This window comes from Mobula hypostoma, chromosome 8 (genome assembly GCF_963921235.1).
Source record: "Mobula hypostoma chromosome 8, sMobHyp1.1, whole genome shotgun sequence".
Lineage (NCBI taxonomy): Eukaryota > Metazoa > Chordata > Chondrichthyes > Myliobatiformes > Myliobatidae > Mobula > Mobula hypostoma.
The window spans coordinates 40456720-40484226 of NC_086104.1; the positions used below are offsets into that span (position 1 = coordinate 40456720).

Sequence of the window (27507 nt, forward strand, 5' to 3'; positions counted from 1 at the left end):
CTCCTCCATCTCCCATCACTATCTCTTACCCCTCCTCCATCTCCTATCACTATGTCTCTTACCCCTTCTCCATCTCCCATCACTATCTCTTACCCCTCCTCCATCTTCCATCACTATCTCTTACCCCTCCTCCATCTCCCATCACTATCTCTTACCCCTCCTCCACCTTCTTCATCTTCCCATCACTGTCTCTTACCCCTCCTCCATCTCCCATCACTATCTCTTACCCCCTTCCATCTCCCATCACTATGTCTCTTACCCCTCCTCCACCTTCTCCATCTTCCCATCACTCTTACCCCTCCTCCACCTTTGGAACAGCACATTTGGAAAGCGGTGAAATGATCGGACAAAGTCAGCATGGATTTGTGAAAGGAAAATCATGTCTGACGAATCTCATAGAATTTTTTGAGGATGTAACTAGTAGAGTGGATAGGGGAGAACCAGTGGATGTGGTATATTTGGATTTTCAAAAGGCTTTTGACAAGGTCCCACACAGGAGATTAGTGTGCAAACTTAAAGCACATGGTATTGGGGGTAAGGTATTGGTGTGGGTGGAGAATTGGTTAGCAGACAGGAAGCAAAGAGTGGGAATAAACGGGACCTTTTCAGAATGGCAGGCGGTGACTAGTGGGGTACCGCAAGGCTCAGTGCTGGGACCCCAGTTGTTTATAATATATATTAATGACTTGGATGAGGGAATTAAATGCAGCATCTCCAAGTTTGCGGATGACACGAAGCTGGGTGGCAGTGTTAGCAGTGAGGAGGATGCTAAGAGGATGCAGGGTGACTTGGATAGGTTGGGTGAGTGGGCAAACTCATGGCAGATGCAATTTAATGTGGATAAATGTGAAGTTATCCACTTTGGTGGCAAAAATAGGAAAACAGATTATTATCTGAATGGTGGCCGATTAGGAAAAGGGGAGGTGCAACGAGACCTGGGTGTCATTATACACCAGTCATTGAAAGTGGGCATGCAGGTACAGCAGGCGGTGAAAAAGGCGAACGGTATGCTGGCATTTATAGCGAGAGGATTCGAGTACAGGAGCAGGGAGGTACTACTGCAGTTGTACAAGGCCTTGGTGAGACCACACCTGGAGTATTGTGTGCAGTTTTGGTCCCCTAATCTGAGGAAAGACATCCTTGCCATAGAGGGAGTACAAAGAAGGTTCACCAGATTGATTCCTGGGATGGCAGGTCTTTCATATGAAGAAAGACTGGATGAACTGGGCTTGTACTCGTTGGAATTTAGAAGATTGAGGGGGGATCTGATTGAAACGTATAAGATCCTAAAGGGATTGGACAGGCTAGATGCGGGAAGATTGTTCCCGATGTTGGGGAGGTCTAGAACGAGGGGTCACAGTTTGAGGATAGAGGGGAAGCCTTTTAGGACCGAGGTTAGGAAAAACTTCTTCACACAGAGAGTGGTGAATCTGTGGAATTCTCTGCCACAGCAAACTGTTGAGGCCAGTTCATTAGCTATGTTTAAAAGGAAGTTAGATATGGCCCTTGTGGCTACAGGGGTCACGGGGTATGGAGGGAAGGCTGGGTTCTGAGTTGGATGATCAGCCATGATCATAATAAATGGCGGTGCAGGCTCGAAGGGCCGAATGGCCTACTCCTGCACCTATTTTCTATGTTTCTATGTTTCTATGTTTCTTCATCTTCCCATCACTGTCTCTTACCCCTCCTCCACCTTCTCCATCTTCCCATCACTGTCTCTTACCCCTCCTCCATCTCCCATCACTAATGAACTCCTCTCACTGGTTCCCTTCACTTTCTATACCCCTCTGACCTCCCCATCTCCCTCCCCTTACTCTATGCTCCATCTTCCTCTCCTATCAGATTCCATGGTATTAAGACCTTTGTCACTTCTACCTGTCACCTCCCAGCTTTCAGTGCCTTTCCTTCTCTCCTCTCCCCTCCCCTGTCTGCCAGTCACCCCTTCCTCACTCCTGGAACCACATATCACCTGCCAATTCTTGCTTTATCCCTCCTCTCCACCACTTTACACTGGCTATCCACCTCACCTTTCAATCCAGGTGAAGAGCCTCGACCCGAAATGTTGACTGCCCATTTCCCTGTATAGAAGTTGCCACTCACTGAGTTTCCCAAGTGTTTTGTGTGTTGCTCTGGGACTTCTTTTAGTTGGTGTTGACAATCTGTCCATTTTCAAAAATGAAAAGCCCTTAATGCTACTTATTCTAATGTAGTTAGCCCGCCATTCGCTGTGCCCACAACATAGATCTTAGTCACACCTTTGTCCATCTTTTAGTTATCTTACTCCTTGTATACCAGTAAAATACTTTTGGCGTTCTATCGATATCATACATTCTCTTTTGCCTTTCCAATTTTCCTTTTAATTGAGTTCCGATACCTATACCTTTCCAGACTTTGTACTGTATTAGTGTCTGGGAAAATATTTTCTTTCTTGTCTGATCCAACCCTCTGCTCACTTTGTCATCTGGTGCTCCAGGTTTAATCATTTTATTTGTGGTAACCTTCATATGCTGAATCCCTTGACTTTCCTGAGAATGAACTACTGTCAAAAAGTTGTTTCTCATCCATTCCTGCCAGATCACTTTAGTCTAGTGAAATTGGCCTTGGTTCAATCTAGAACTTGTGATACTGTCTTTGTTCTTTTCTAAAACTATACTAAACTTAACTATGTTATGGAAATATCATGAGTTTTATTCTATCTACTCAGCCTCATTTCCTAGAATAAACTAAAATTGCCCCGGCCCCCTCTTTTTGGTTGGGCTTGCAACATATTGGTTAAAAAATACTTGTCAATGCAATTTAGGAATTCTTATTCCTCTGAATCTTTTTTACTGATTTATTGGTCATGTATTATTACTGTACACGCTGTTTACTCTGTGAGCCTCATGCAAACAAGGAATTTCAATGCACCCTGGTGTAAGTGACAATAAACTAAGCCCAGGCCATGACAACAGGAGCCACTGTCAGTCGTATCTGCAGGAGGTGCTGCCTCAAAAAGCAACTGGCGTCATCGAAGATCCCCATTGTCCAGGCCATGCCATCTCTTCAGCTCCCACTGGGCAGGAGTTACATGAGCCTGAAGTTCCACACCACCAGGTTCAAGAACAGATAGTTCAATTATTTGGTTCTTGAACCAACTTGCACAGGCTTAGTCACTACATATAGCAACACTATGTCCACTTTGCACCAAAATTGACTTTATTTTGTTCTACCTGTGTTTTCTTGTTTTTAAAAAAAGTGTATAATTTAGATTTATGTCTTCCTTACGAATGCCACTGCAAATTCTTTTAATTGTACCTAGTGCATACATATACTTGAGCATCTGACAATAAACTCGGCTTTGATGGAATCTGAATCTATTATCTATTATTTCCCCTTCCCCAGCTACTTACTCTGGCTTCTGCTCCCTTCCTTTCCTGTCCCAGTGAAGGGTCTCGGCCCAGAACGACTGTTGATTCACCCCCACAGATGTCCCCTGACTTGCTGAGTTCCTCCAGCATTTTTAATTTATTTATATACAGAGCAGAACAGATCCTTCTGGCCCACCAAGGCACCGGCAACCCTCCGATTTAAACCTAGCCAAACCACAGGACAATTTACAATGACCAATTAATAACTTACTAACCAATACGTCTTTGGCCTGTGGGAATAAACCCACACCATTTGCTATTCGACAGCCTTTTCGACCCGTGATAATCTTGTGGTTTTTTCATTAATGATTCTATATAAGTGGAATGCTGTCAAAACCTATGTGACCCTGAGGAGGTTTGTGAAAGGAGATATTGCTTCTTCTGGTTGGTATTCCATGAGGGTGGACTGTACTCTACCCTGTAAGTCATGATGTTTCACTGTCCTGTCAAACAACACCCTTATCCCATGCAACACACACACACACACACAAAATGCTTGGAGGAACTCAACAAGTCAGGCAGCATCTGTGGAAATAAATAAACAGTTGTCTTTTAGGCCCAGACCCTTCCTCAGGGCTGGAGAGGAAAGGAGAAGACTCCGGAATAAATAGGTGGGGGGCGGGTAGAGGGAGGAGGATAGCTAGAAATGTATCAAGCGAAGCCAGGGGAGTGGGAAAGGTAAAGGGCTGGAGAGGAAGGAATCTAATGGGAGAAGCGTGGACCATAGGAGAAACGGAAGGAGGAGGGGTCCCCAGAGAGAGGTGATAGGCAGATGAGAAGAGGTAAGAGGGTAGAGTGGGGAATAGGAGAAAAAGCGAGAGGAAAATGTCTTTTACCGTAAGGGGAAATCGATATTCATGCCATCAAGTTGGATGCTATCCAGACGGAATATAACGTGTTTGTTGCTCCTCCACTCTGAGGGTGTCCACATCTGGCACAAGGAGAGGCCATGGACCAATATTTCGGAACGGGAATGGAATTCGGATTTAAATTGTTTGGCCAGCGGGAAGTTAAGCTTTAGCGGTTGGAGCGGAGGTGCTGGACGAAGCAGTCCGCCAATTTACGATGCGTCTCGCTAACGTGGAAGAGGCCACATCGGGAGCACCGGATACAGTAGACGACCCCAGCAGATTCGCAGGCGAAGTGTTACCTCACCTGGAAGGACTGTTTGGGGCCCTGATGGAGGTTAGGGAGGAGGTGAATGAATGAGCACTTTGACCGCTTGCGGGGAAGGAGATTAGTGCGAGGTACGAATGTACAAGGGAATCACGGAAGGAGAGATCCATGCGGAAAGCGGAGTATGGGGCGGGGGGGGGTAAAGTTGGTGGTAGGATCCCTTTGGAAATGGCAATGGTTGCGGAGGACAACGTGTTGGATGCGAAAGCTCGTGGGCAGTAAGGACGGGCAAGAGGAACTCTTATATCGCGGTTAAGTGCGGATGTTCGGGAAATTAAGATGACGGGGTAACCCGTTCTTTGAAGTAGAGTGGCACCTCTGATGTCCTGAAAAGGAAAATCGTATCCTAGGAACAAATGCAGCGGTACGAAGGAACTGAGAAAAAAAATAGCATTTTTACAAGAAACAGGGTGGGAAGAGGTATAGTCAAGGTAACTGTGGGAACCGGTAGGTTTATGAAAGATGTCAGTGGACAGTTTGTTTCCGGAGATGGAGACAGAGAGATCGAGAAAAGGAAGGGAGATGTCAGAAATTGACCAATGAATTTAAGGACAGGGTGGAAGTTGATGAAATTGACGAACTCGGCATTGGTGCATGAAGCAGCAGCAATGCAGTCGGCAATTTAGCGAAGGGAGAGCTGGGGAGCGTTAACCGGGAAAGGCTTGGTACATGGACTGTTCTACACAGCCAATGAAGAGGCAGGCAAAGCTGGGGCTCGTACGGATGCCCATGGCTACCCCTCGAGTTTGGAGAAAGTGTGAGGAGCAGCAGGAAAAATTGTTGAGGGTAAGGACCAGTTCTACCAGATGGAGAACAGTGGTGGTAGTGGAGGAACTGACTGGTTCTTTTTTTTTTGAGAAAGAAACAGGGAGCTTTAAGGCCTTCATGATGGAGGATAGAAGTGTAGAGAGACTGGACGTTCATGGTGAAAATGAGGCGGCCAGGGACAGGGAATTAAAAGTTACCGTGGAAATCGAGTGCATGTGAATTGTCCAGGACGTAGCTGGGATTGGACTGAACCAAACCAAGGGCAATAGAGTGGAGTCGAGGTACGAGGACACAAGTTGAGTGGGGCAGGCGGAGACAACAGGCCCACCCGGACAGTCAGGACAGGTTTGTGGATCTTGGGCAGGAGGGAAAAGCGAGCAGCGCGGGATAAAGGGAATAGGAATTTGTCGACAGCGGACGGGAGCTCTCCACCCACATCCCTTTGAACCCGAGAGGCAGTCCAATCAGAATTACCAATACGAGGAGGCGCCGGCTGACAATCGGACCAATAAACGTTGCTGCAGCGGGAGTCAAGGATCCCAAATGGCGCTGGTGGGGGAGAGTGAGAAGCCGGAGCAGTTAGCGGAAGAAATCCCCGAGTATGACCGGCGGAAGGAGAGGATGGTGGAGACCCTGCAGCGACGGGACCAGGAGCGGCAGCAGGGCGTGGAGCGGAGGAAGCTGGCCAAAGACGTGATGGCGGTGAAGGAGGAGAAGTCCAACTTCTTCAGCGCGGCCTTCTCGGAGGAGAGGTCGTCAATAGAGGCGCTGCTGGCGGGCTGCGAGGGCGCCGACAGCGCGGCACTCGCCCACAGCTTCGAGGAAATCGCCCAGAAGATACAGCGGCTGCAGAAGTTCGTCAACGACAGCATGATGTTCCTGTCGGCCTACGAGCTGCGCCAGGCCCAGACCGCCTTGCAGAAGTTGCAGGCGGCGGTGGTGGAGAAGCGGGAGGAGTGCCTGCCCAAGAAGAAGTTCGCATTCAAATCGCGCAAAAAAGAAAACGTCGGCCCCAGGGAGGCCAAACCCTCCTCCCCTTGTGACGGGAGCACCAGCCAGCCCAGGTTGATCGAGCAAAACCTCTGCGGCTACTCGGACGCTGACTCGCAGGTACTGGTCCGCTTGGCAGAGGAGATCAGCGGCAAGGACGTGCTTTTAACCAGGCTGTCCAACTGCGTAGTTAAGCTCCTCGGCTCGCCCAACACCCTGCACATCAAGAATGTCACCAATTCCAAGGTGTTGTGCGGACCTGTCTCGACCTCTGTGTTTATTGACCAATCTGCCGGCTGTACATTCGCTTTCGCATGCCAGCAACTGCGAACCCACAACACTAAGGATGCAAAGGTGTATCTGCATGTAACCAGCAGAGCCATCGTAGAAGATTGCACTGGAGTTTCTTTTGCACCGTTTAACTGGACGTATGAAGGCATCGACAGAGATTTTGAACAGGCAGGGTTAGACAGAACAAAGAACAATTGGAACGCTATTGACGATTTCAACTGGCTTGCGTCTGATCATTCTCCTAACTGGAGTATTTTGCCGGAGGAATCTCGAATAACTGATTGGGATGAAATCTTAGCTCCTTGATTGTGCCTATTATGCCCAAAGTTGGTGTTCATTGACCAATCGCAGGAATTGATACTTGATTTCTGCCGTGTACTTGAATAAATGCAAAATAAGCCTTGTGACGGAAAATCCGCTATTTAATTTTTTTGGCCAATTTTATTTAAAAAATATTGTGGGTTAAATGTGATCTTGAATAGTTGGCATGCTATTTTCTGTATGTGAGAATGTTTCATCCACTGTACCTTTGTCAGTGTTTTGTTCTCAGTGTTTGCACTTCAATTTGAAAATGTTTTATTGTTGAAGTAGATTTCAATTGAAACAAAGTTAAAACACATTTCAGAATGCATAAGATTAACGGATAAAATAAAAAAAGAACAATCTTGAACTGGCTTGGTTTGTTTTTAAATAACAACTAATAAAATCCATAGGCTTGAAATTGAACTTCCATTGGCCTTTAATTGTAAACAGTGTACTACTAATTTTGTGCTTTAACATTGGGAAAACATCCAAAATAATGGTGGTCTACTGCCCTATTAAACTGGGGAATGTTAACAGCATTTGAAATGTATTTTTAAAGTAGTAGTTATCTTTAGCTATGATGGCAGTAATGGTGTGGTAGCTGACAGGCCATGCTCAGTTCAAATTCCCTGCTTTCCAGATAGAATTCGTAATGGAATTACAGTTGTCTTAAGTCAATTTATTGTTTGTTTCATTTTCAAGTTTATTGTCACTTAGCCATATACAACCAAATGAAACTGTGTTCCTCCAGACCAAGGTGCACAACACTGTAAATATAACTCAAACACAAGCAATATTGTCACAAATTAGCAAATAACAAGGTGCGTTTATGACGCAAGTTTAAAAAGTTAACAGTACTGGCACTTCATATGTGATGAGACCTGGGTGCTGACAGGGAGTTCAGTAGTCTCACAGCCTGGGGGAAGAAGCTGTTTCCCAACTTAACAGTCCTTGTTCTAATGCTGCAGTACCTCCTGCCAGATGGATCATTGACAATGCTAAGGGCCCTGCATACGGAGCACTCCTCATAACTAACACTATTTGGTGAAAGAGAGACTGTGATATTCCCCTCAGCAGTTCTCTCAATCCTTTGTAGGGACTTGTGGTCAGATGCCTTGCAATTCCCATACCGGACGGTGATACACTGGTCAGCACACTTAAAGTGCTCTATTGAACAAAGTAAAGTGTGGTCTATATTGAACCTATCTAGCCAGGTTGTAAGCCACAGTAAGTGCAAGTTGGAGGAGAGGAACATTAAACTTAGCCCAAGAAGATTTCTACACTGTCAATGGTATAAATACATAATATAAACCTGAAGCACCAATGTCAAAATAATTTTGCATCAAAATTAATTAGTGGTAATTTTAATTGTACAAAATATTACCTTCAATCTTTTATCTGTCTTGGTCTCGTATGCTGACAGGAACATAAATATGCATACAATGCATTTCTTTAAATCAGTCACAGTGGAGGTGTGGATAGGTAACTTTCTTTAGTGATTTGGGATCAAAACAGGAAAGATGTCCCATCTGGGCAACAGCATCTTTTTTTCCGTTAAAAGTATTTCAGATACTGGTTGGAAGAATTACTTGTTATGAATATGAGTGTAAGGAATGCCTCTTTACTGTCTGTTAAACTCATGCAACTTTGTTGTCTTGATATAGATTTATTCCGAGCTCACAGTCCACAATGCAATGATTGGAGGAGTTGATATGAGTAAATGTAAGTGCTGTAAGTATTTTGGTTTTATATTTCATATAGAAGCTGCTAGATTTTGTATAAACCTTGTAGAGTAAATAAGAACAGGTGAAAGAATTTCTCATGTCATTTGAGCTGGCCTTGAACAAGAATGTTCTTGTCAACACGGTGTTACATGGAGTAAGCCTTGTTTAATAAAAATGCAACATGTACTGTCTGTTTTGAAAATAGCCATTTGCTATGATGGTTAATGAAATAATAAAACATTATTTCATTCATTTGAAGACCTTGACAGTTCATTTACTTGTCCTCCAGAATAATTTTTAATAGTTGACAATCAAATAAAGGTACTGTAGCCATAAAGAAAACAATACACTTCCCACTGAATCACATCAAGAATTTCACCACAAACAATGGTACTTATTTACAAAGTGACATAATGTTCAATCAAATTTGGAACATATTGTTCAGAACTTCAATGATAATTCACAAGTTGACAAAGTTGGTCTGCCAGACTGAGAAGAAGTTGATTTATTCAATGTGTATATTACAGGCAAGAGCAGCACTTAACACCTATCCATAATTACTCTTAACAAGTTGATCTGAACTGCCTTCTGGAACCGGGTTGTATCTTCACTGTGCTGTCTCTGTGAGGTGAAGTTGTTCCCACATGTTGTTAAATGTGGGTTCCATAAATTTTACTCATTAATGAGTTTTGAGGTTATTTCAAGGTGGCTTATTAATATGAAGGGGCTCCAGCTGAATATGGGCCCTACTGTGGAGTAGTTTTATGTGATTGTAAATCTTCCGAAGGTTAATTTCAACATCTCAGTGCTAATAGTTCGAGAGTATTATGCAGAAGGGGTGCACGTTTTTAGCACAAATAACCTGTGTAATTCCTTGTGGTCTGGATTCACAGAGCAGCTGCAACAACACAGGGTTACGTTCTACCTCAGTAGCCCACAACAGTCCCACAAAAATAATTCAGCCAGTTCTAATTTCCAGGTATCTCCCTGCAGATTCTTTCAGTCTGAGCTAGAGCATGTTAAAACAAATTTCTGGAGAAATTAAAATCAGGCAGCATCTACAGAGGCAAAAGGATTATCAACATTTTGAGTTGAAACCCTACATTTGAATCACCACCTTTGAAAGAAAACAAGTTGGAAATAATTTCAGATGAAGTCTCTGAGAATTTAGAATCTGCCCAATGTACAATTTCTGTAAATAAAACATGCAATTAAATACATTTTAAATCACATTAGACAGAGTTCAAGCACTTTTTCCTCCCTCTATAAATACTCCTCAAATCTATAAAATCATCACACTGTCATCATTCCTTCCATCCCAATTACAGCTAGGATGATTTCTGATCTCTTGATTGCCAGCGCCTTTCCTTCCCACCCAAATCTTTCCTGTGTCAACCTGTGGAACAAGCTTCATCTCAAGTTACTTGCATTTGCAAGTTTTAAGCTATCCAATCTTTCCTCTCCAAATACTGCGCCTCAAACTTTGCTAATACAGTTCTCACTCAGAGCTGCTGTTTCATGACAGCAATTGACGCAATCAGAAATTAATACAATAACATTTTAATGGGAAGTGAATGCAGAGTGTTAAAAAATATATATTTGTAGGCGAGTCGGGTTGCGAACTCTCCTTAGCCAACAGCCTGTAAAATAAATAAAAGCTCCAGACACAGCAATGAAACCAACTGTTACCTCCCTGTCCTGCAAGTACCAGCGTTTGCGATCCACCGGGAAGCTGAAGAGAGTGGAAGAGGACAGGAAACGGGGAAGGGTAGCATGAAATCTGAAGATGTATTCAGGAGGTGCAATAATTAACCGTAGCTGTTTTTTTAATCGACTAACAGTCCGATCTGTTTCCAGTACCGGCCTCATCTCTATACGTTTACATCCAAGGGGCTGAGACTTGAACATCATCTGGTTTAACCACTGACTGGCATTTGTTTAGTGAATCTTCCTCTCCTCCTACCGAATCTACTCACCGTCCAAAATCAATACCTGGCTCCTCTTTCTGATGTGTAACATATCTTTATGGTTTTACTCTCACATCTGTTCTGTTCTCGAGTGTTCTCCAGTGGTCTATCCATTCCTATATATGGCCCGTGGGAAGTTTTATTTGCAAGCAACATCAATGTCCTCAAGTACACTGACAATATCCGGTGCACCTTTCTCTTTTCCTCTCCGCTCTCTAGTATAGTTCTTCCAAGTAACCATTAAGCTGGCTAAAATGGTTTCAAATATCCCCACAGACTATGTTCTGTGGACTGCTGATGACCCATTTCATATCTTAACGTGCACTGAACAGTACATAACCTTAGGATCACCCTCGACCACAACTTGAGCTTTGGACCATTTATAAAAATAAGATAGGGTCACAACTGCTTATCTCCACCCCCCCCCCGTGACATTGTTAATTTATTTTCCATTTCGTCCCTCCTAGTTCTGAAATCCTAATCTGTGCTTGTTTTCACCCCTAGATGTGATTATTCTAACACATTTTCTGATGACTTCGTCCACTCAAGATCAGCCCAAAATCCAGTGCTCTTGTCCCAGTTCACTACCCATTTCCGTATGGTTGTTTTCCTACGTTGATGTCCCACTTAGCAATTTCTTTAAAATGTGTGCCTTAATATTCAAATCTTTCCATGCTCCTGCCCTTCCCTTTCCGTGGCATATTTTCCAGACCTGAAGCCTTCTGCATCAGTATTTTTGTATTTACGAGCACCAGCAAAATTTGTAATCCCACTATTGACATCATTTCTAGTTGCCAAGGTCCCAAACACCAGAATTTACACCAGTTCTTCATTTAAAATGCCCACCTCCATGGCCAAACCTTTGGCATTGTCCTACTCTCTGCGTGACTCGGTTTTGCAGTATATTGTATTTCCTTACGCAGCTCCTTTTATCCCAATGCTCGTTCCAGGCTTTGACCTACATTGAAGCTTACTTAGTTTATTAAATCGAACCTGCTTTGTGTTCGTTCTATTTTACCAGTAAACATGCTGCAGAAAACACGGCACAACACGGCGGTGATTAGATACAGATTTAGCAAAGAGATAACGGCAAACAAATCAAATACAGCCATCGCCTCCTTGAGTGAAGTTTTACTGAATACTCTTACTCGACTTTTTAAATGCACGGAAACTTTCCGAGGTAAGGTGCAATCGCTGACAACTTGAGGGCAAAGTAATTACTCCCTAAAAGGGCGGATTACTCTCATAGCTGATCTGGGGCAAGGCTTTCTCTAAATGATTAGTGATAATACCTATTACTGGCATTAAGGTGACGTCTTGCAGCTTCAGATTTTCTCAGATAGATTCTGGAAGAACCACCTCCCTTGCTGGGGGAAGCTCTGGCAACGTTAGCTGCAGTCGCGGACAATTACTTTTTTTCAAAAAAAATCTGGCTTGGTAAATTGGAAAACCCTTCGACTTCAGAGTGTCCTGGAATCAGCTGCAGCTTTGCTTTTCGGCTGGTCGGGATGGAGGGACCTACAGCAGAGTCAATTTCAGTCGCACTGTTTCCCGCTCTTTCTGTACCAGTGCGCAAATCTTTCTAATTCGTTGAAAGCTCAACCTTAACATTGGAACTCAGCGGAAAAGAAAAATGGCCATTCTGAAAATCAAGTTCAACGTGCAGAAAAGGGTGAAATTGGCCCAGGGTCTGTGGCTGCTGAACTGGTTCTGTGTCATAGTCGGAATCGTCATCTTTGGAATGGGCTTGTTCCTCAAGATCGAGCTCAGGAAACGGAGCGAGCTAATGGACAACGAGGAGAGCCATTTGGTGCCCAACTCCCTGATACTGGTGGGTCTTACGGCCTGCGCCATCAACTGCTTTGGGGGCAAGTTTTGCTACGACTCACTCGATCCGGCTAAATACGCCCGATGGAAATCGGTGCTCAAGTTCTACCTGGCGTTCTTTTTGTTTTTCGCTTTTTTGACCTTCATCACCGTGTTGTTGTGCTTCCTGATGAGGATTTACCTGGAAGACACTCTAGCCAAAGGGCTAAAGAACGGCATGAAATTCTACAGGGATACCGACACCCCGGGCAGGTGCTTCATGAAGAAAACCATCGACCAGCTGCAGATAGATTTCCGCTGCTGCGGAAGCAACGGCTTCCGTGACTGGTTTGAAATCCAGTGGATCAGCAACAGATACCTGGACTTCAGCTCCAAGGAGGTGAAAGAGTAAGTAAAAGTAGCGCATACATAGGAAATTGGGACGAGAGCATTTGAACCTTGCACAGTAGCTATGTTAGATCTAACTCCAAACCCTGGCCCGTGGTTCATCACTTATGAGGCATGCCTCACCGCGTAATTTGAGCTTTCAGCCCCAAAATCCTCAATTACGTGTCTTCTCTTCCTGCAGCCGTATAAAGAGCAACGTTGAAGGGAAGTATCTGGTGGACGGGGTCCCATTCAGTTGCTGCAATCCGGCTTCCCCTCGACCCTGTATCCAGCAGCAGATCACCAATAATTCAGCCCATTACAGCTACGAATTCCGGTCAGAAGAGCTGAACTTGTGGACACGAGGATGCAAGCAAGCACTGCTCAATTACTATGCCAATATGATGCACTCAATTGGAGCTCTCGTCTTATTTGGTTGGGTACTGGAGGTAAGAGGGCTATGGAAGTTTACTTATTGTAAATCTGGAAGAAAATTCTTTATCAAAGGAACTTTTCATTAAGCTTGGTTGCTACAGTGGCTATCTGTTTTACACCAAAGTGAGTTTCCACCAAGGGGGCAAACATGTTAGAATTTAGAGTATACTTGTTACGCTCTTTTGATTGTAAATATTGGTATCTTCAGGAAATCAATTGACTTTGGGTCTGTGTAAGATATAATACACAAGGACACTGACTGCATGAATACAGTACTTAAATATTTATCGCAGCACTACAATCTTCTGCCGGTCAGATCTTGTGTATACCCTAGAGATTCGTCGTGAATGAAAATATTTTACGCTCTGTATTTTCACTCTCCACATAAACGACGACCTTAACCACCCCTTCGTGAAGTTTAATAATCACTTCCTCGGCAAAATGTCTGAAAGAGACAGGGAAAACATATTTGCTGAAAGGTCGAGTCGGACAACTTGGGGTGGGGAGGGGGGAAGAGAAAGAACTACAGAGTTGATATTTCAGGCTAATAACCTCTCACTAGTAAATTGAGTTTTACTTTAGACTAGGTAGTGATTTTGCAACATATAGTACATTTCTACTGTCACACCGGAGAAAGAAATTTGCTTTCCTAAATAAATATTCCATCTTAAAGCCTGATCAATTTTAAACCATAAAGTAATACAAACGTTTAATGAATTAACACATCGTCATTAATCCAAAACACTTAATTCAGATTTTCTCTCCACCTGTTTTCTAGCTTGCTGGGTACTTCCAGCATTTTCAATTTTTATGAAGTTTTACAGGTTAATTTAAATGAATAGGACAGACAGAATCTCTTTAGTAATAACCAAAGGATAACAGAGCGCTGCAGATTTGAAGAGAGATCACTTGGGTCTCGTACCTGTGATGATGGCTGTTGTTGTGACAATGAAGTTACCAGAGAAAATTACTGGTAGATACAAAACACTTTCTTTATGCGACAAAACAAAGCACAGCAGGCATCATATGGAGATGCTTTCGGTGGAAAGGTCTGCTGGCCCAACATTTTATCAAAGGACATCTCCATATTAACCATGTATGGATAATGCTTTCTTTGAAACCACATACAACCTTCACACCTCCTGATTCACATCCACACAACAGACATCCAAATGAATTTTAATCAGCATTGTCTGGACTGGGATTCACAGCTATTAGGAGCCCAAATTAAATGCAATAACTATGAAATTATTGTTGGACTCCTTTTCATCAATTTCTGACCTAATTTTGGCCTCTCATGTAGCTTTAGATTCTATGGAAAAAATGCATTCCAAGTATTAATTTGATAAATCTGCAACATCACCAATTAAAGTCTTATAGACATCTATCTCTAATGAAATTATTGATCTTCTCGTTTAATGATGGGTTGGAGCACTTGCTAAATTGTCCATAATCATGAGTGTTTCAGTAAATCCACTTTGGTGGCAAAAATAGGAAAACAGATTATTATCTGAATGGTGGCCGATTAGGAAAAGGGGAGGTGCAACGAGACCTGGGTGTCATTATACACCAGTCATTGAAAGTGGGCATGCAGGTACAGCAGGCGGTGAAAAAGGCGAACGGTATGCTGGCATTTATAGCGAGAGGATTCGAGTACAGGAGCAGGGAGGTACTACTGCAGTTGTACAAGGCCTTGGTGAGACCACACTTGGAGTATTGTGTGCAGTTTTGGTCCCCTAATCTGAGGAAAGACATCCTTGCCATAGAGGGAGTACAAAGAAGGTTCACCAGATTGATTCCTGGGATGGCAGGTCTTTCATATGAAGAAAGACTGGATGAACTGGGCTTGTACTCGTTGGAATTTAGAAGATTGAGGGGGGATCTGATTGAAACGTATAAGATCCTAAAGGGATTGGACAGGCTAGATGCGGGAAGATTGTTCCCGATGTTGGGGAGGTCTAGAACGAGGGGTCACAGTTTGAGGATAGAGGGGAAGCCTTTTAGGACCGAGGTTAGGAAAAACTTCTTCACACAGAGAGTGGTGAATCTGTGGAATTCTCTGCCACAGCAAACTGTTGAGGCCAGTTCATTAGCTATGTTTAAAAGGAAGTTAGATATGGCCCTTGTGGCTACAGGGGTCACGGGGTATGGAGGGAAGGCTGGGTTCTGAGTTGGATGATCAGCCATGATCATAATAAATGGCGGTGCAGGCTCGAAGGGCCGAATGGCCTACTCCTGCACCTATTTTCTATGTTTCTATGTTTCTATGTAAACATGAAACCATTTGCAGTGATAAGTCCCGGGTACCAGATTAGGAAATCGGCAGAAAACTAGAAACAATGGGAATTTCTTTTTGCAGTAAGTTCTTATCCAGAATGTATTTGTAAATATCACATCCCTAGACCTATACTAGATATCCACAAATAAGACTGGTTTTAGTGTAATGCAGACTGAGGGCCATGCAGTATCTTTTCACAAGTTCAGATTCACACTTATTTGCAGTAAAACACAAACTAGTCTTTTATGTAAAATTGTTTTTTTTCCAGCTTTTGTTTCACACCAAAGTGTATTTCCACTTGAGGGGCAAACATGTTAGAAATTAAACCTGTGTACTAACACAGTGGTGATGTGTGGTGGAGAGAGTTGTGAAGGTTATGCTCATCTGTCTCCTTAACTATGAAATTCAATTACATGTGTTGTAGAATTTCAGATCTTCCCAAAGTCCCCAGGCATTCTTTATTTTAGTGACCTCTTATCTGGGCGACCCAGCTGGTGGCGTAGTGGCATCAGCATCGGACTTCGGGATGAAAGGTCCCGAGTTCCAGCCAGCTCCCCTGTACGCTTTCCATCCGTGCTGGGTTACAAACTGGTGATCTCTTTGGAATCTCACCCAGCAGAAGGCAATGGCAAACCACTGCTGTAACTTGCCTCGTACGCAGTTCCCCACTATGTCAGAGAGGTGCGGAGGGAAATTGTCAGCTAACCGGAGAAAATCCGGGTGCAACGTACCTTTCCTTTCCTTATCCAGGCAAAATCTAAAACAATGACTTATTTTTAATTTAATCAAAAATGTTATGAATATATCCCCTACTATTTAAGAACACACAAGTTCACAAGTTGACAGAGGTATCTTAAAACGGAGATTATTCTACTATACTTAATATGAGCAAGTGGTATGAGGCAGCACTAAAATAAATAGCGATCCACCATTTTTTGGCCTACATTTGTGGGCTTAGATGGATCACTTAATTTACAGTTGCTTTAAAGATTCAGGCTGTGGTAAAATGTTTGCAGTGCTTTCTGTTCAAGTGTTGCCTCAGAGTAAGATTAGATTGATTTCTGTATTAAAGCATATAATCTAGCAATACTTCAATGCAGCATTAAGAAAGCTTCGTAGGTACAGAGGAGATGTCAGGGGTAGGTTTTTTTTTACGCAGAGAGTGGTGAGTGCATGGAATGGGCTGCTGGGGGCAGTGGTGTGAGGCAGAAACGATAGAGTCTTTGAAGAGACTCCTGGATGGGTACATGGAGCTTAGAAAAATAGAGGGCAATGGGTAAGCTTAGGTAGTTCTAAGGTAAGGATGTGTTCAGCAGAGCTTTGTGGGCCAAAGGGCCTGTATTGTGCTGTAGGTTTTCTGTGTTTGTATGTTTCTAATGGTAACTCAAATACTAACTCAGCCACAGATGTCTGCGGGTCCTCTTTTGGAGCTGTTCTGAGCCCCAGCAGGATCCATGGGAGATGATCATGCCAACACTCATCCATCAGGGAAGCCCTCAGAGCAGCTCAGAGGTCTGATATTAATTGGGGGTTGCGGTCAGAGAAAATATCAGATGGGGTGCCAAACTGAGTAACCCAGCTGAGCCATGTCTGTGGCTGTTGTCGATGCTAGAGGGACAACCTTTGGACATCGTGGTGGCACGGTCCACTGTGGAAAGGAGATGCGTGAAACTGTGGGAGGGGGGGAAGAGGACCAACCAGATCTACATTGACATGGTCAAACTGTCGCTCAGAGATCTCAAAAAGGCACCAATGGCGGCCAAACATGAGAGTTAATTTTCACCTATGGGCACTCAGCAAAGACTGCACTCCAATTACGCACGTCCATTCTCAGGCTATGCCACACAAACTCAAAGCTGCATAGCTCAAAGCTGCTAAACAGGCTGAGAGTGTTGTTAAGAAGGCATATGCTGTGTTGGTCTTCATCAGCCGTGGGACTGAGTACAAGGGCCGTGAGGTAATGTTACAGCTATGTAAGACCTTAGTTCAGAGAAGCACTTGGAGTACTGTGTTCAGTTCTGGTCACCTCATTACAGGAAGGATGTGGATGCTATAGAGAGAGTGCTGAGGAGATTTACAAGAATGTTGTCTGGATTGGAGAGCATGCCTTATGAGAATAGGTTGAGTGAATTTCGCTTTCTCTCCTTGGAGCAATGGAGGATGAGAGATGACCTGATAGAGGTGTCCAAGATTATGAGAGGCATGGATCGTGTGGATAGCTGGAGGGTTTTTCCAAGGGCTGAAATGGCTAACATGAGGTGGCATAGTTTTAAGGTGCTTGGAAGTAGGTAAAAGGGAAACGTCAGAGGTTAAGTTTTTCCACACAGAGAGTGGTGGATGCGTGGAATGCACTGCCAGTGAAGGTGGTAGAGGCGGATACAATAGGGTCTTTTAAGAGACTCTTAGATAGGTAAATGGAGTTTAGAAAAATATATGGCTATGCGGTAGGGAAATTCTAGGCAGCTGCTAGAGTAGGTTACATGGTCAGCACAACATTGTGGGCCCAAGGGCCTGTAATGAGCAACAGAGTTTCTATGTTCTATGTTCTAATTGTCAGTCCACAAAATTGAGCATAAAACACAGACTGGTAAAATCCAGAAGAATTGAGAAAATATTGCACATTTGGCAATGCCTACATTTAGATGTGCGGTTTGACTAAATCTTCTCCTTCCCCATCACCTTCACAAATCCAATGCCATGTGAATATTTTCACTCAGGTCCTAGTTAAAATCTGGCCCTCAACTTGAACTACTGAAGGAGAGTTGGCTAGATTGTCCAACATATTGTCTGGTTGTTATGGCCGTAATAACTACCATAATTATTCTGGTTTCCATTTGGAAGGTGGCAGAGCAAAGGTGGTTTCCCAGTTACAGAGCTAACCACCTTCACCCATGAAACCCATGCTTCACCATGCTGCTCCTCTCACTTGAAACCTAGTTTGATTAAGATTTTTCTGCAGAACTGGACAGCTGAGTGGTAAGAGGTCTCTATCTGTTTAGGGTCAGGACCTCCGTCTCCATCTACGATCATGGGTTGGGTGCCCATTATGGCAGTGATGAGGCCAGTTCTCTTCAATAAAGGAATGAGCCACAAATTGTCACCTGGTCTGTGAAACAACATTACCCACAAAGGCAGTTTCATGACCTCCCCAATCTCAAATGATTAAACAACATAGAACTAGCTATGGGATTAGCCTGTTGAGCTCAGGGGAAGTCGCGGGGGCGGGGGGGGGGGAGGGAGGGGTTGCACTCAGGTGTCACCATTTTTTGGTAACTCATCTCATGGCAGAACTAAACAGTGACCAGTGGGTGGTGGTTGGGTTGTCAGCCTAGTTCATTACCTGGCCATTAAATCAATGCTGTTTCTAGGACTTTGTTGGGAGCAAAACAGGCTACCAAGCTTCTAACAATACCAGAGGGTTTGCATAGGTCAGCAAAAGGACTTATATAATTGTATGCTGCAGACATATCCACTCAGGGGCCATATTATTGGGAACCACCTGTACCTAATAAAGTGGCCACCATCATGGTCTTCTGCTGCTGTACCCCATCCATAAGTGTTAGGAGCAGTATTAGGCCTTTTGACCCATCTAGTCTGCTCCACCATTTCATCAGGGCCGATTTATTATCCCTTTCAACCCATTCTCTTGCTTTCTCCCCATAACTTTTCATGACTTGATTAATCAAGAACTTACCACCGCTTTAAATATACCCAATGGCTTGGCCTGCACAGACATCTGTGGCAATGGATGCCCTTTTATTCTATTCTGAGGCTGTGCCCTCTGGTACTAGACTCCCCCACTATAGGAAACATCCTCTCCATATCCACTTTATCTAGGCCTTTCCGTATTCAATAGGTTTCAATGAGATCCCTGTTCATTCTTTTAAACTCCAGTGGATACAGGCCCAGAGCCATCAAATGCTTATCATATGTTAACCCTTTCATTTCTGGGATAATTTTTGTGAACCATTCCAGAAACTAGTGATTCTTGAAAGATCATTACTAATGCCTCCACATTCTCTTCCGCTAGGTTTTTCAGAATCCTGGGGTGCTGTCCATCTAATGCAGGTGACTTACCTATTTCAGACTTTTCATCTTCCAAAGCACCTTATCCGTAGTAAGAGCAGTAAAACTCACTTCTTTCCCCCGATACTCAAGCATTTCTGGCATACTGCTAGTGCCTTCCTCAGTGAAGACTGATGCAAAATACTTATTACATTTGTCTGCCATTTCTTTGTCCCCATTACTACATCTCCAGAGTAATTTTCCAGTGGTCCTATATCCACTCTTACCTCTTTTACCCTTTATATATCTGAAAATATTTTTTGTATCCTCATTTATATTATTGGCTAGCTTACCTGCATATTTCACCTTTTCGTTCCTTATAGATTATTTTAGTTGGTTTTTTAAAACTTCCCAATCCTCTACCTTCCCATTTAGCTTTACTGTATTATATGCCCTCTATGTTGCATTTATACCGTCTTTGACTTCACTTGTCAGTCATGGTTGCCTCATCCTCCCTTTAGAATACTTCTTCATCTTTGGGATATACCTTTCCTGCACCTTCCAAATTGCACACAGAAAATCCAGCCATTCCTCTTAGTATCCCCTTCCAATCAACTTTGGACATCTCCTCTCTCATGCCTGCAGTTCTATTTTCTGCACTGTAATACTGATACATCCGATTTTAGTTTCTACTTCTCAAACTGCAGCGTGAATTCTATCACATTAAGGGTTCCTTTACCTTAAGCTCTCTAATCAAATCTGGGTTATTACATAACACCCAACCCAGATTTGCCATTCTTCTAGTGGGCTCAACCACAAGCTACTCTAAAAAGCTTTATCTCAGGCATTCTACGAATTCCCTCTCTTAGAATCCAGCAACAACCTAATTTTCGCAATCTACCTGCATGTTGAAACTCCCCCATAATTATCACAACATTGCCCTTTTTACCTGTCTTTTCTATATCCTGTAGTAATTTGTAGCCCATACCTTGGCTACTGTTCAGAGGCCTGTATATAACTTCCATCAGGAAGTTTTATGCTTGCAGTTTCTTAACTCTACCCACAAGGATTCTACATTTTCTGATTGTAAATCACTACTTTCTAAGGATTTGATTTCACTTTTTTTTAAACCATCAGAGGCACCCCACCCCCTCTGCCTACTTGGCTTTTGTATATCACTGTTATAATGCATGATTATTGGAGTTATTGTTGCCTTCCTGTCACTTAAACCAGTTTGGCCTTTCTCCTCTGACCACTCTCATTAACAAGGCATTTTTGCCCACAGAACTGCCATTTGCTGGATGCTTTTTTTTTGTTGTTGGTTTTTGCATTTTTCTCGAGAGACTACTTGCTGTGTATGAAAATCCCAGAAGGTCAGCACTTTCTGAGATACTCCAACTGTCTGGCAGTAATGATCATTCCATGGTGGAAGTCACTTAGATCACATTCCTTCCCCATTCTGATGTTTGGTCTGAACAACAACTGAACCTCTTGACTGTGTCTGCACACTTTTCTGCATTGAGTTGCTGTCACAGGATGGCTGATTATATAATTGTATTAACAAACAGGTGTACCCGATAAAGTGGCCATTGAGTGTAACACTTGGATAGTCCACTATTGTGATTGTCCCAAAATACGGACGCCTGCATTTAAAAGAGTTTCTGTTTTGCAGTCCAATGGCAGATTTTGTTGTTCTGATATGCGGGTAGCTCATAATAAAACAGGTCTATGTGACCATGTAAAAGTCGGATTGAAACTGCAATCAATACAAATAACAGTTAGTGAACAGTACAAGTTAAAGTCTCAAATTCAGTTAATTAAAAAAATTCTTGGTCAGCTGAGATATCAACAAAGAGAAAACCATTAATCTTAAAATCCTAAATATGGCAAAGGAGTCAACCATTTTGCCCGTCAACCTTGCTTATTCATATAGCCATTTAGATGGAATCTATGTTATGTTTCTCAGTCCACACCCAAATCAAGAGCACACCCAGATACTTTTAGAATGGGCAAAGAATTGAATTACCACTGTGAATTTCAGATCACCATCATTTTAAAAATATTTTCTTAAAACATCTCCACTCCTATTATCTCAGATCAATAGGAAGAATCCACCTCAGTTTCTTAGTTTTAATTCCTTTGATTAAATTTCACCTCCATCTATCACAATTTCCTCCTTTTTCTCCCCCTGAAGAAAGATTTGTTTTCTTGCAGGCAGACTCAGCAAATCCAAAAAAAACATAATAGAAATAATGAAAGGTCACACCCAATAGTACAAACAACCAATATGCAAAGGACAAAAAACTGTGCAAATACGAAAGAAAATTAATAATAATGAATAAGCAATAAATATCAAGAACATGAGATGAAGTGTCCTTGAGACCGAGTCCAAAGGTTGTGAGAGCAGTTCATTGTTGGGTCAAGTGAAGTTATGCACCCTGGTTCAAGAGCCTGATGGTTGAGGAGTAATACATATTCCTGAACCTGCTGGTGTGGATCCTGAGGCTTCTGCACCTTCTTCCTGATGGCAGTAGTGTGAAGAGAACATGGCCTGGGTGATGGGGGATGATGATGGATGCTGCATCAAGAAGGCTAGAACCCAGTCAGTGAGAAAATCATTAGGGCATGCTTCTTTTGTACACCAAGAATAAACATTTCCACATTTAGTTTAATCCAGAGTAGAGAGACTTGCTTGTGCTCAGGACATCTGTTGGTGAGATTGGCACTAGCATAGAGTATTTGTATGTTTGCCATTATTTGTCCAGCCAAAACTGAAAATTTAGAGTAAAGGTTTAAAGAGCCAGGTGAGCCTTCCAGCATCATGTAAATGTTCACCTAATAAGCTGTCCTATTAATCATAATAATGTCCAGAATAACTAGAGGCTTGGCTGACTCGATATGAGGATGTCGTATTCTGCTAACACACCAGCTAGCAAGTCTTCTTGGCCGAACAGAGCCATTCAATCCACGAGGGTGGTCATACCCAAGGAAAATAATCTCTCATAACAGTGGTATATCTGTGAAGTTTTGAACCCTGGAGAGTTGTGGAGATTGGATTACTGCAGCTACTTAGACAGGGATATTTTTGAAAGATCATAGAACTGAAGGTTTATGGGAACTGGTAGTGCAGTCTTGGGGCAGATCATCTTGAATGGTGGGATAGGCTTGGACGTCAGGTAGCTTATTTCTGCTCCTACTTTCTTGTGATTTGCCATTGTATAACCAATGATGAGGCAAGAGGATCATCAGGTCATTCAACTTTCTCCACCTGATGATCAGATCTTGACCTCCACTTCCTTGCTTCTTCTCATCATCCTCAACAGCCCTAGTCTATCCGTTCAACACCTTAGCCTCCACAGCTTTCTAGAAAGGAGGATTCAAGAAGTTCACAATCCTCAAGAAATTCTGCCCCATCTCCACTTGCAATAGCCAATCATTTAATTGTTAAAGTTATGCCCTCAAGTTCCAGATTTTCCCCCTCATCTTACAATGAGGAAAAAAAATCCTCACAGTAGCTACCATCTGAGAATACCTCTGTAAGATCACACTCTCGATTTCGGATAAGGTGGTCAGTTTCGGTTTGCAATGATCACTACTTGGAGTCTGCCGTGGCAGCTCATTTCCTATTGTTAAACATTTACAGGCTTGAGTAATACCCTCATTTTGAATGACTGAGTTTATTTACAAGTGAACCTATTCTATATTCTTTACTTTAGGTAACAGGGATGGTTGGGATGCAGTATTTGCACACAGCCCTAGACAGCATTGCAAACCCTGAAGATCCTGACTGTGAAAGTGAGGGTTGGTTAATGGAGAAAGGCCTGAAGGAAACAATTAAATCTATGCTGGAAAGCATTAAAGAGCTGGGTAAGTTTAATCAAGTAGCCACAACAGCTGAAGAGGAGAAAAAGCAAGAGGATACGACTGTTGCCACAGTCAGCTGAAGAGATGGCAAAACAATATGTTCAGGAGAAGGCATGGGTATAGAAACAAGCTGGAATGAGAAGTAAATGAAAATTGAATAAAGGTATAATACAAGATCAGATAAATAATTCCCTTCACTGTATAAAATGTAAAGCATTGTGTTAACAACTTTATTCTTCTGTATTTTGCATTGAAAGATAAACCAGACCTGTCAAATTGTGTTAAACTCTTTTTTCACAATTGATTATACTATGCAGTCAGCAGGAATCTTTTTCAATGCTTTATACTATATTAAATGTTAACTACAAACAGTGTATTGCCTCTGAATTTGGAAATAAGGATGTGATAAAGGCATGTTTTAAATATCCCAGACATCTTTAATATTGCTCATTTGCTGTGTGAAATTATATAGAATATAAACTGCTATAAAATAGGGCTAAACATTAAAAAGCATATTTGAAAAAAAGATTAACTTATTAGAGTCATGAAGTAATACAGCATGGACACAGGCCTTTGGCCCAACTGGCTCATGCTAACCACAGCATCCTCCTTGCTAGTCCAGGCTGCCTGTGTTCAGCCCATTACTACCCTTACCTTCCAAGTACCTATCCAAATGCCTCTAAAATGTTGCACTTCGACCACTTCTTCTGGCAGCTCATTCCAGATACTTGCTATGCTCTTTCAGTTGAAGAATATTGTCCATTAATCTAATTTCAACAACCATTCTTTAGAAACTTAGAACAAAATCAAATGAGAAAAGTGAATGTATGGATGGCACTACAATGTTGCTTCAAGCAGAACCATTATCAAGGGCCAGAAACTCTCAAAGATACTGGCTGCAATTTCAGAAGACACAACTAAAGCCAATTCAAAATGCCTTCTGCTAAAACATTCAAGACACTCCCATTTTCAGATCCCCAATGGGTTTGGCCAGTTAATTTGAAACAAAAGTAAAGTCTTTTGTGATTTTGTACAAGAAATAGTAGTCATAGTCATACTTTATTGATCCCGGGGGAAATTGGATAAATATACATATTCACATCCAGCTAAGTCTAAACCATGGTATGGTTTGCGAATTAGATATGAGATTATGATAGCTATAAGTATTGCTGCCAACATTAGGGTTGTATTTAGGTCAGAGTCCAAATGTAGTTAAATTTTCTACAGGATACAAGTTTAAATATTTCTGCAAAGTATTTCCATACAGACAATGTAACAACTCTTAGCAGAGATACAGAAATTTGGAATGTCTTCTAAAGGAAGTTTCATTAAGCAAACTTTCATGATCACTTTAAATATATGTTAGCAGTTTTAGATGTAACTGTCTACAGTGGCTTCAAGGATAAAATCCTAAGTACGTTTAATGCCAGTTTATAGGATTAACTTTTGTAATTCTTTTCCAAAGGAGACGAACTAATTCATCATGACATCTAAATTGTCACGCAAATCTGTGATAAATATAAGAGGAAAGAAAGGATTTTATCCTTTCATTGTCCCATATTCTGCCAGATTAAATGCCCTCAAATATTCTGTAGAATTGTTATGGATACAAGTATATTAAAAACATAAATTGTCTATTTTTCATTTTACCATTTTCTACAATTCACTTCTGAACTAACCAATTCCACTTCAAACTGTTTGAAGATAATAAATCTTAAAAAATATGATGTAAGAATTGACTCGTACTTTATAAAGAAATATATCAAAGTTGGCGTCCAAAGCAACATAGTGAAGCAAATAGGCAAAGCAACAGAGTTGGAGTTGGGCACCAAGATACCGGAAAGTTCTATCATCAACTGACAAATATTAGGCAGGAAAGAAATATGTGCACATTAAATTAGAAAGACTGTTAAGCTGAAAATTGTTGTAGAATAATGTAGGTCTAGCTGATCATGTGATTAATAATTGGAATAATGAAATCACATTCGATGGTTTTGTATCTCTAGGAATATAGTTTTCTTCACGTTTCATGGGATAATTCTCCATTCCAGGAAACAGTCCATGATCCTCCTTTACACATTGTTCAGAAGTGAATTCCATGGTTCCAATTATGGTTTCCATAAACCTCTATCTAAGTGCAGTAAAGCTGCATTATTTTTGTACTCCAATTACTTTGTAATAAAGGCTAACACTTTTTTTTTGGACCTGCATGTTAATTTCTGCATTTAGTATGCAAGGAAACACAGGTACCACTGGAGTACCAACCTCTTTCACAATTTAAAAACTGTTGTGCTTTTCTGTTTTTCAACACAAAGTGGCTAACTTCACATTTCCTCACATTCTGTCCCATTTGCTATGTCTTAGCCACTCACCTTACTGCACATATCCCTATTCTCTATCTCACTCTCATGACTCATTTTACCAGTAACCTGAGGCACAGTACAATTTTACCCTCCCTCAACCAAGTCATAAATAGGAAAACCTAGTGGCACGTTATCAAAAGCATTTTGAAAATCTGATTTAGTTACCTTGTCCATTTACCTTGTTATTTACACTCTCAGGAAATCATGAACTTCCTTTGAATTTGTGTATGTTCTGCCCGGTCCTATAATAATATAAAGTGCTTCAGAAAATAGCGAATTACAGGGAGATAAGCTCACAGAGTTCATTGTTAAAATAGAATTCTTTATTGATAAAATTGCTAATGTCTAATTTTTAATTGAATAATCCTTGTGCACTACAATAACTTAAAATCCATCAACTGGCTGTTCTCTAAATTAGATGTATTCATTAGAGAAGCTTAATCTTTGTTCTTTAACACAACACTATAAATGTCTGTTTCTTGTTAAACTTAAGTACTGCTTTGTTATGAGCTGTTAATATAAGCCATTGATATGACAGCAAAGTGAGTTGGGCATCATTGAACAAAGCTGTGGGGATAAAAGACAAGAAAGTTCCATGGTTCTATTTGGTCAGTGGATCTTTTTATGTAGTATCTAATAATATTATCAAACATCTCAAAAAACTAATGCAAAGAATTACATTTTTAAAATACATTGTGGGAAAACATGTTTCGTACCACAAAAATATGAATTAAATGAATAAACAGGATTAAATGAGAAAGGTTTAGGTATAAGTATGGCATAAGCACCTCCTGTTTTTCCGGATTAAAAACTGCTGCCTAATACATTTGAAAAATTCATTAAATGTAGAGGAGCAGATTAATTTGCGCATCCAATTTGCAGCAAACATTTTAAAAATTGAATCAGTATACATTTATGTGTATACTTGCAGCTTACAAAGTACTCTTGTAGGGTAATTTTTAATCTGTATCATGATAGTCCAGCCATTGTACTTCTGGATGAGCAGGCAAAGTTCTGGACTAATGATCCAGAGAAATGTTCAAATTCCACCATGGCATCAGGAACAGTCACCTTAAGCTACCAGTTGTTATGTGAACCCACCTGGTTTACTTATATCCTTTAAGGAATAATTCGTCCATCTCCAGCCTAGCAGACCTCACAATATTGTTGACTTTTAACTGCCAATTTAATTTAGGAACCATTAAAAATGGGCAATGCTGGAATTGTGAGCAACAGTAACATGGAAAAATAACAGTTAATGGTACCACATTTCATTGTTTGTCAATTTTTCCATATAGCTTTTTATTAAAAAATACACAAATAACATTTTTTGTATCTATGAGCAGCATAGTGGGGTTGCAAACAAAAGGCTTGGCATTTTGTACATTGAGATATCCAACATTAATTCTTTGTTTCAAGGTGGCTAGGTTTTTTCACAGAACTATGCTGTATCTGAAAGAATATAAAGGTTGGCATTATCCATGATCAACCTTCAAAATAGTAACTGGTTATTAAAATTTATATTCCATGCTAACCCTATACATTATGTTTAACTCAGAAAAAAATCACTCATCTTAAATCAGCTCTCTTTTCCACTTATGTATTTTTATTTTGAAACTAGTAGCCAAAGAATAATGTATTTGAGTACTGTACTATAAGTGAATAGAAGATATGATGAATCTAATAAAAACTTGTGGTTATTTCATCGCTTAAAAGGAACACGCAAGAAAAATGCACAGAAAA

The 27507-nt window shown here is 41.6% G+C and overlaps 2 protein-coding genes across 2 annotated transcripts; both read left to right on the plus strand.

Annotated features, from left to right (window-relative positions):
• Positions 1-5800: 5800 nt before the first annotated feature.
• Positions 5801-13129, plus strand: tbcc (tubulin folding cofactor C). Its single transcript, XM_063055700.1, has 2 exons — positions 5801-8666; positions 13022-13129. The coding sequence occupies exon 1, from the start codon at positions 5895-5897 to the stop codon at positions 6936-6938; it is 1044 nt and encodes a 347-aa protein (XP_062911770.1). The 5' UTR covers positions 5801-5894; the 3' UTR covers positions 6939-8666; positions 13022-13129.
• On the plus strand, positions 12198-27373 carry prph2a (peripherin 2a (retinal degeneration, slow)). The gene is made up of 3 exons (XM_063055699.1): positions 12198-12840; positions 13022-13268; positions 23254-27373. Exons 1-3 carry the CDS (start codon positions 12260-12262, stop codon positions 23479-23481), a joined length of 1056 nt encoding a protein of 351 aa, XP_062911769.1. The 5' UTR covers positions 12198-12259; the 3' UTR covers positions 23482-27373.
• The last annotated feature ends 134 nt before the right edge of the window (positions 27374-27507 follow it).